Below are 9945 nucleotides of genomic sequence, written 5' to 3'. Positions count from 1 at the left end.
AAAATGAATGATTTGTTGTTTGACTTGCGGGGCCAAAGAAAACCATGACAGTGTGTCTGGCAAGTTCCTCCTCCGCGAGGCTTTTTTATGTTTCCAATAGTGGGATAAGTGTGGGGGATGCCTGATGACATCAGAAGAAGTGTCTTCGGGTCAAATTCCTACTTTTCTGGAATGCTTGCTAATTTAGACACTGCTTTCTAAGACAGGAATCATACCAGTGAAGCCCATGGCAGCTCCTTCTCGCGACTGTCTAAGAAGCCCATCTCCATCTCGAAAGTCAATGTACACCAGATCTATGGCCTGGAGACCAAAGGCTTTCGCTACGACAACAATCTTTTGCCGGGCGTAGAGAATGTCCAGGGTTTCTTTGCTACTTGTTGCACCTGAAAATGGGATGTTAACAGAAAAAGGAGGCTTTAACTTTGGAAACTGAACCTAGACATTGATGATAAAAACTCAGTTTGTGCAGACATATACACCTCCCTGGGAATTGTTCCTCCGCAAAATAATTATTCAAATATAAATGAAGACAGGCATACGTGGAGGCCAAGTTAAATCTCACATGTGTCTGTTTAACTGACAAGGCATCTTTCAATAGAATTGCTTCTACCTGCATTAAGAGAAGGCCCCTTCCCCATTCCAGGAGGCTGGGTCAGGGTCGCAAGAGACCTCCTGATACGTTTTTTTTCCTTCTTATCATCGCCTGAAAAGTGCCAGTCCGAAGACAGCACCACAAAAGGTGGCCCAGCAGCTGTGCAGGGCAATGGTTCGCTTTTCACAGCAAGCACAGAACTGCGTGTGCTGTGGCTGGCATGCCCTGTCCAAAGTGAAGTTCTGAGCCAAATGCCTCAGCTTCAGGGTCGGGATGGACAACTTGGGAAGATGGGAGGGCACTTGTTTTCAGAGGGCCAGAAAGCTTGGATATGCCTTCTACAGCCTGCTGAACTGCTGGATACACAAGTCTCCTGGAAGGACTCACATTAAAATACATTCAGTTTTTTCACCCTGAGGGGAGGGAAGTGTCCCTATTTATATTCGGAACATGCCACTCCCTGCTCAGGGAAAGTGCCTGTCTTCAGGTCACTGGGACTGGTTTCTGGCCTCGGCCTCTTTTCTAAATGCTTCACGGTCTCCAGTCACACACGCAGACCCCTCGAGTGCAGCCCAAGACGGATGGTGAGAATCCGTGAAAATCAGCACATTTAACATGAAGAGTTCAAAAAACACATTGTAAGAGAAATTTAAGGTCCATTTAAAATAATATTTACATACTGTATATTTTACGTGGAAAACAATTCATTAAGGCAAATATGAAATCACCTTAAATTTGCGTTAGAAATCTAGACAGCCCTCATACTGACGTGAAAACAAAATACTGAAGCAACGGTGAGGCTGTTCACATAATATATTTATTAGGCACAAAGAAGATGCCAGATATTCCTGAGCATGCCTGGGGCTGCAACAGGCTTTCCATTGCTCCTGTCTTTTATAAATGAACACAAGTCATAATGCAGTGTTCTAGAAGCAGGGCAGCTATGAGGAGCTCTAAATTATCAGGAAGTAGTGTCCACTCCATTGTCATGAAAAACCATTGTCACGGTTGGCAAATACATATTGTTATGTAAATATCCATTCCTGAGGGGCAAAGACAAAATATATACACACGTATACACACACACAGAAAAAGAGAGAGGTGTTTGACACCTATGCTGGCTCGAAAGTCTTCTCCTCCAAAAACGACTGCATCTAGAAAGAGACCCACTTGAGGCCCGATCTTGAGGGTTTCTTCACACACTGCCTGTAAAAGAGCAGAACAGAACCAAGGCTCACAGAAACGTGTGCGTCAGAGGGAAGAGGCACGGTGCATTTCAGTAACAGGACGACCTGACTCTTAGTTTGGCTGAAAGCATTCCTAAAAACGCAGCCCAAATGTACCCCTTTCAAAAGGTATTTAATATCATTCAAGATAAGTGTATTGTATATATTTGCTTTGTTTAATGGATTATATTAATAGAGTTATAATGTTCAAATTGTAGCTCATCTCACTTTTGGAGCAGCTTTGAGTTAACTAATTTTGCTTGCTTGTAAGTTATTTATATTTTTCCAGAATTTGTTTTTGCTTTAAGAGACTCTTGTAAAACCATAGGGGAGAAGGAAGGAATTTTAAAGTCAAACTAATTGAATTATTTGCATTAGGATTAAGCACATAGTCTCAGGATTAAAGACAGTACAAAAACCTACAACTCCAGAGGAGAAAATAAAAATGCAACAAGTCATCCAAGATGTGTTGATAAAGCAACTTCGACATTTATAATATGAAAGTCAAGGCAAATAGCATTCGTCAATAGACATAACCGTGAATCTTGAAGGGTGGAGATAGAACCTGCTAATATATGTGGGTGGGAAAGAAACAAGGAACCGATGGGGACACTGGTGATTACTTTCAGACATTGTAAGTGCTTCTAGGTACATTATGGAATAAAATGTCGAAGCAGTGCTTAAAATTAAATCACTGGATGAATCTGGTTGCATCTAAGGGATATGCTTTTGATTATATTCTCAGGATTCTAAGGCTGGCTGGAAGAATTTACGGTTAGTTGTATAAACAAGCTGCTCACGGGACAAGGCTTGAAGCAGCTCCCCAAACATTTGCACTCGACCCCTTCTGCACAGCCCAAGGTCTCAAAGTTGCCGCTCACACATTCTCTCTTTAGTACATTTTGACTATGTTTTTTTTCCTTGTTTTAGTGATTTCTTTTCTCCTGCCCTCTGGGGGGACTGAGGTGGGGGAGGGAGTGTAGGAACTCTGAGAAGGGGGTGCTAGATTGATGTTCGCAGGTCAGGTGGAATGAGAGGTGTATTTGCCCCCTGATAAATGAGAAAAAACGAGCTAGCTCTGAATTTGTTAAGGCAGGTAGTTTGGTGCAACCACACAATGGCTGAAAACACTGGGCTCAGCTAATATTCCCACATGTATATTAGAAAATGTTCGATGTTCTAATGTGGCAAATTGAAAAAAATGTACTGCAAATTATTTGTGTGTATGAACTTACAAACAATAATCTTATCTGCTAGACATTACTGATAAGGTTGCTACGGAGAGGCCAGAAAATTTCCCAATGGAAAGGCAATTGATAGAAGAGAATATTTCAAAGTTAATTCATAAGGGTGACAAAATAAATTTTCATGTACATTTAGTCTATAAATGCAGTAATTCAAAGCATATAATTACACAGGGATTAATTAAAATTGTCACTAGGAATATATAAATGTTTTAATTAAATATTTTGGACTGGGAAGCTTTTCTTTTACTTAACTGATTTCATTGTTTTCTAAGATGCTGGTAACCTGGTTTTTGTGCTATTACGGATAATGAATGGTGTTCGAGGTTTCCTCTGCTTATAAATCTCTCTAGAAACATATTGTAAGAAGATGTTAAAATTGAAAACAAAAGTTATCTTTAGGTGACAAATAAAATACTAACTTATTAACCATATTATGGTTTTCTTACCTTAAAATTGAGCAAACCCATTGCAGTTTCCACAAAAGGGATTAAATTCATTGGTTGTTCAAGTTTTCGGCCTTTTAAGTGGAATGAAAATTTGTCTGCAAACTAAAATCAGAAGTGGCATAGGTGATTAGTGGGGAAAAAATGTACAATCACGGAAATGTAGATACAGAAGTAGTATTTAAGTCTTTGACCTGAGGAAGTCATATCCAAGCCTCTTTCGTCCACACAAAAGAATTAAAAAAAAAAAAACTAAGAAGACAGACCAAAGAAAAGGTAATGAAGTTCCCAGCAAACCAAATAGTAAAACCCCAAGCATTACAATTTTTTTTCTCGCAAAGGAGCAACTTGAGGCCTAGGAGTTAGAACTGGAAGGAGAGAGTATCAGCGCTTTCCCTGGAAACATATTTACCTAAGACCTCTTGCCCTCACTTCGTTAGATGCAAATGGTAGGCCCTTAAAACAATGAAGTCTTCCTCTACCTGCCATTCTGTTTTTGTTTCGTGCCCAGCACTGACATCAGTGTAACTGTTCAGCAGCCTTCTACATGGAGTCCATATTATTCATTACAGCACCGTTACCCTTTGTTCAGAAGGTTTTTCTTCATAATTTTTTAGCTTACCTAGGAAGACCTTAAAAAGGAAGTTTAATTCTTTGAAGACCAAAGCTCGCCAATTTTTTCCATGAGACCAGTTCACAGCTAGCTCTGTGCTGCCAGTGGGGTAGCCCAAATTCCAAAATCTATCATCTGGAAACATACAAAAGCTCTTGGCCAGATTCCTCCCCCCCTTCAAAAGGGGGAAAAACACACTCTAAATTGTAAATCTATTATGTCTATCTAGATCTAATAAGCTGTGGGGAGATAGAAAAGAAACACAGGTATGATAAAGATATTTTTGTAAATAAAGATGAAAACATATATATCCATTTTAAATTTAAGGAATATTCAGCCATTAATAGATATCAAAGGAAAAGGGAATTTTAATCATCTCTCTATTCAGTCTCAGTTGGGTAAATCATATCTAAGAGATTTGCATAAATATAAACCATCAAAGACTTTTCATCTTCAAAGGGGGTTTCAAGACCCTATAAGCTTTGTACTGTAATCATCACAGGTCACCACCCTGCAGGAATAAGGCTGCTATGGCAACATAAAAAAACTAATGCTTAAGGCTTAGCATAATATTCTGACTAATAGAAAGGAAACTCATTTGAAAAGCTGGCAGCCTATTTACCAGAAGCGGGATTAGAGGTGTTATTTCCCCTTTTAGCTGCCCCCTCCTTGCCGGTGCACCACCCCCCTAAAAAATCTAATCACTGGGATCTTTAAAAAGCTTTTGAGCAATTTGCAGTAACTTTACAATTAGGCTAAAATAAATCACAGCTTTCAGTAATGAAGAATTATTCCCAGTTGCTCCCACTACCCCCCTTCAAAGGGCATCACCATCACCTCCTCAGTAACTTTTCAGGGGAAGGAATAACCCAACCAAAATAGCCAGAAGAAGCAGAGGGCGACGATTTCAGGGGATAAAATGTATAGTATTTGAGGCAGATGAAAATCAAACATAATTTATTTCTCATTTATGCTAGAAAGTGGTAGCACAGTATTAGTGGCGTTGGTGTTAAAAATGTAGTAGGGATGTTTTCTGCCCCATTAAAGAAAACTTGCGAAGTGACTTGCCCCATTCTTTGTGGTAACAGTTACAACTACAAAAATCGTAGCGTTTAAAACCAAGTAAACGCTTTACAAGATATTCCCCGTTCTTAGTGAGAAAAGCCCTAATGCCTTTTGTTTTTAAGCCAATAGGGGCATTTAAAAATTAAATATTCCAGCCCATCCTCCTCCTCCTCCTCCCCCTCTTTCTTAAAAAATTGCATTAAGTACTAACACAAAAGGTAACTAGTGGAGAAGTTTCAATTAATTTTTTCAAAAGGAGACGATTAAATGTTTCCGGCCTGGTAAAGTGTTCATTTCAGCGAGGTGGAGGGGACTGGGGTAGGGGGAGGAGAAGAAGGGGGAGAAATCACAAAGAGATTGGGGAGGAGATGAAGTAGCAGGGCTCAGCGATTCTTTCAATTCCAGTGCACACCCAATAGTGTGCTGGAAGAATGCACACTGTTCGGGATTTGTGGGAGAATTGTCCCATGACAAAGGAGGCAGGGTTACGCTTGTTATAGTCCAATAAGCCGTGCCAGTCAAACATGAACCCACACTAGCGACAAAAGGCGAGCAAGAGATTCTCACACAAAAGAAAACAAGTAAGCCCATCTTTCAGTTGTGCATCAGGCTCTGGGTTTTATGCTTCGCATAAATACAAACGGAGAGGAAAAAATAAACAGCCAAAAGGACTTCTGTTAACTAGACGTCCGATTTAAATTTCTGTATGTGTCTCACTTCCAAGGATTTAAAACAGCAAACAGGAGCCGTAGCTGAAGGCTGGTGGGTCCTCCCTCCCCCATCTTAAATTAAGGGTAATAATGGTGATAAATAGGCATTAACTATGAAACCAAAAGGGAACAGTGACTTCAGAGTCCATTTCAATCAACTTAAGACATATTTGAACGAGCTCAGGGCCCTTCAGGATATTAACATACGCTAACTAGTATCTCAGCTTCTGAGGGTAACCCTGGAGAGAACACCAGCTTAATAAGTAAATACTGGTGCCTGAATATGGGTCTTCAACAAGGATCCAACACAGAGCTGTCCAAAAGAAACTGTATAGCAGCAGCTACATACATAATTTTAAATTTTCTCGGTAGCCACATTCAGAGGGTAAACTGAAACAGGTGAATTTAATAGTATCTTGTATTCAACCCAACAGATAACCAAATATTGTTTCAATGTGTAATCTATATAAAAACAACCGAGATAATTCACATTCTTTTTGTCCCCTCAGTGAATCCCAAGTCTTCAAAATTGAGTGTGTATTTTGCACTTCCAGCACATCTCAATTTGTGCTGGCCACATTTCAATGCTCAGAAGCCACATGTCACAGTGGCCGTGCCACTGGGCGATGCAGACTTGATGCATCCAGGTGCATTCAGAAGGTGACCAGTTTCGTAGGTGTTACAACCACTCAGGGTATTGCTGAGGCGGCAGCCACAGCCTCAGAGATAATACTAGATGTGGCTTCCATGAAACCACCACTGCCCACTCGCCCGGACCACAAATGCGTCCAGTTTTCACACCTCACAGACTCTCTGCCACTGAATGACACAGTGAAATGTTACTTTATTCAGGAGAGATCTGCAGAAGAAAAGCGACCCTCGAATAAAATCTAGCCCCTCCACCCTTTGTCAATTAAAACAATCATAGTGTAATTAGGCCCATTTCAAAAGTTTTCTTAAGTAATTTGACATGCCAGCCACTTTACATTTCAGGTTTTTATTGGCTGAAAAGTCTGTCATGAAACACAAACACACCTGTCAGCAATTTAAAAAGGACGCACTGGAGAACTGTTCAGGAAATAATATCTGTGCTAATTAAAACCACTAGTTAAAAGCTTCCTGTTCATTCCTCTAGTTGCCCTAAGGAGTGACCTTTTCCTCCCCTTCTTTGGGTTCATTTTTTCATATGCGGCAAATGTGCCCTCCCTGCCTGGGATGATTTCAGATGAATCTCAGTAAGAGCCACTTACGTCACTGCTCTTCCAGGTGGAGGCCTTGGCTTAGGGCCAGGTGGGGTGGAGGAAGGGATGAGATTCTCAGGCAACCTAGTTTCCAGGGATTACTGTGGGAGGGCTGCTGAGGAGGCTGTTCTGGCCAAGCCACACATCCAATTAGGAAGCGAAGCATCATTTCAGAAGTGCAGTTGTTCCACGGAACACTTCGGGCAGAGGCAAGCTTTCCTTGTGTGAAAGAAACGGATTGCTGCGCTTACTGCTTTTTCTCAGTTCCCTTCCTCGCTGCTCTGTGCATGCATTTTCCAAACCTGTGGCACCCAGATCCCTTCTTCCTGTTACTCCTCCTTAGCTGCTCCTGAGTCTTAAAGCAAAGCATTAGCTACTCACCCATTGGATTTCTTCAGGACTTTCCACCTTTGGTAGCATCAGGCTGGAAGGAAGGACCCGGGATTGCAGAAGGGTCTCTAGGTCGTCTTCCGCCAGACCGCTGGAAACTGAGTTGACTCTCACACATTTTTCAGTAGAGCCCAGATCAAAGTCCTCAAGAGTTTTTACAATTCTCAGTCGAGCTTCATTCTATAAGTGTCAATAAAAATGTGTTTATTTTTATTATTGAGGGGAGCACCATCAAATGGTCTATGAAACTGTTACATGGATTCAGAGTCTGAGCACCATTATTCTATCTACACATTTCCTGTCCACCAAAAAAACAATATTTGAAAGAAGTCATCCAGTCTGAAAGGTGAGCAGTTGACTTCCAGGCCTCATTCAGGATGGCTCTAACACGGCTGAGATGCACTGTAATGCACATTGGTGCACGGCAATGCCGTGCTTCTCATTAGCATCACTTCCCAATTGGAAGGGAAAAATAATTAATAGGTAATTTTTCACTGATTGAGCATTAACTAAGTGCTAAGCATGGTTGTATGTTCTTTACCTGCACCTTCTCGTTTAATAAACATAAGAAATTGGCTAACATCTGGATCGTGGCTGTCTCGTCTGTCAGCTTCTTTACATTAGGGGAAAAAGTAAGGATTTTTCTTTTTCCACAAGCATGATGCTTTTTTTTTTTTTTTTTTACTATTTTATTGCAACTGAGTTGAATCTTGACATTCAATTAAGAAGATGCTCACAGGAATCTGACAAAGGTTGCTACAAAAAAAGCCCCAATTCCTTCAGGTGGAAGGCAAGGAATCCCTTCATGAAGTGCTTGACAAATACATTTTTTTCTTTGCCTTGACAGGCTTTGCTCCACAGTTCAGAGAAGCTGAAAGGCTGAATGTCTGCCTCAGTATTTGAATTATCCCCAGAAAAACTATATGAAACCAAGAATCTCACGTATTGGCTTTGGCTCTGGGGTGATGAAGATGGGGAGGGGGAGAGAAAGAAGTGCATGCAGAGGGTAAGTGCTAGAGTCGACAGAAAGAAGGCACTTGGGTCATTACTTCCTGCCAATTTCAGTTTCAAAAGCAAACTCCTCCAACTTGCCAACAGCCCTCAACAAATTCTCATTGTCAGAATGAACACTTATCAAAAGTAGATTCATTTGGGAAGGGCTTTTATGATACTAATAAAACTTTAAAGCTTCTCACTTTTTTTTTTTTTTTTTTTGTTTAAGTCTTAATATATAGCCATTTGAAAAGCAATACTGATCTAGGAAAATAGCAAACCAAAATGGCAACAAAAAAGAATTATTTAAGCCAATATTGAGTCTAAGTTCCAGTCAACAAGACAACCCAGGACAGAAGATTTAAACCAGACAGACGTGGGTCTGTGAGCGAGGAGAAGCAAGGAAGCTTCCAAATGTGGTCTGAGTTAGACAGTGTGAGGAAACGGCAGCTTAGAGTTGTCAAGTCAGAAGGAAAGAGAACCTAAGACAGCTTAGGACAGCTCTGTGAAGTCCTGATTTACAGAGTTCAACTGCCAATGATTAGGCAAAGTGTAGACAAAAGCAAGAGAGAGCTCAGACTAGCTAGTCAGAGATGATGCAGCCAACAATGGCTTGGTTCCACATCATACCTTTGTTTTATTCCATAGATAAAAAACTCGCCCACTTGCTCTCCCACACACTCTTTATTACAGCCATTAAATACAAAAATCTTTTTTTTTTTTTTTTTTTTTTGGTGAGACAGAGTCTCACTCTGTCACCCAGACTGGAGTGCTGTGGTGCGATCTCGGCTCACTGCCATCTCTGCCTCTCGAGTTCAGGCAATTCTCCTGCCTCAGCCTCCCGAGTAGCTGGGATTACAGGTATCCGCCACCATGCCCAGCTCATTTTTGTATTTTTTAGTAGGGACGAGGTTTCATCATGTTGGCCGGGCTGACCTCAAACTCCTGATCTCAGGTGATCCACCCGCCTCAGCCTCCTAAAGTGCTGGGATTACAGGTGTGAGCTACCACACCTGGCCCTAAATACGGAAATCTTAAAGGTGAAGGGCAGAAGTTAGCGCAGTATCTTGGCTCTAAAGCAGTCTAGAGCTGCTGGGAGAAATACTTCCAGCTCTGGCCGGGCTCAGTGGCTCACACCTGCAATAACAGCACTTTGGGAGGCTGAGGCAGGCGGATCACGGGGTCAAGAGATCAAGACCATCCTGGCCAACATGGTGAAACCCCATCTCTATTAAAAAAATACAAAAATTAGCTGGGCATGGTGGTGCACACCTGTAGTCCCAGCTACTTCCCAAGTAGCTGAGGCAGGAGCATTGCTTGAACCCAGAAGGCGGAGGTTGCAGTGAGCCGAGATCGTGCCACTGCACTCCAACCTGGAGCCTGGCGATAGAGCAAGACTCTGCTTCAAAAAAAAAAAAAAAAAAA

General features: G+C 41.4%; 1 protein-coding gene and 1 long non-coding RNA gene across 6 annotated transcripts in view; one reads left to right on the top strand and one right to left on the bottom strand.

Moving 5' to 3' along the window:
* Positions 1 to 9945, bottom strand: part of CLYBL (citrate lyase beta like) — a 292997-nt gene that overhangs the window by 30780 nt on the left and 252272 nt on the right. For all 5 annotated transcript variants that reach the window (XM_032246153.1, XM_032246152.1, XM_032246149.1 and 2 more), the window contains exons 3-6: positions 7519 to 7707; positions 3512 to 3613; positions 1705 to 1798; positions 216 to 383 (exon numbers count right to left, since the gene is read on the bottom strand). In XM_032246153.1, coding sequence (XP_032102044.1) covers positions 216 to 383; positions 1705 to 1798; positions 3512 to 3613; positions 7519 to 7707 — 553 coding nt within the window. The remainder of the gene's footprint in view (positions 1 to 215; positions 384 to 1704; positions 1799 to 3511; positions 3614 to 7518; positions 7708 to 9945) is intronic.
* LOC116528759 lies at positions 7660 to 9270 on the top strand. Its single transcript, XR_004259183.1, has 2 exons — positions 7660 to 7873; positions 8375 to 9270. It is a non-coding gene; the product is annotated as an uncharacterized LOC116528759 (long non-coding RNA).

Source organism: Sapajus apella, unplaced genomic scaffold, assembly GCF_009761245.1.
Source record: "Sapajus apella isolate SASKATOON/1434 unplaced genomic scaffold, GSC_monkey_1.0 scaffold60, whole genome shotgun sequence".
NCBI classification, from domain to species: domain Eukaryota; kingdom Metazoa; phylum Chordata; class Mammalia; order Primates; family Cebidae; genus Sapajus; species Sapajus apella.
Note: the sequence above shows the minus strand (reverse complement) of the source record. Positions and strands in the feature narration are given on the sequence as shown.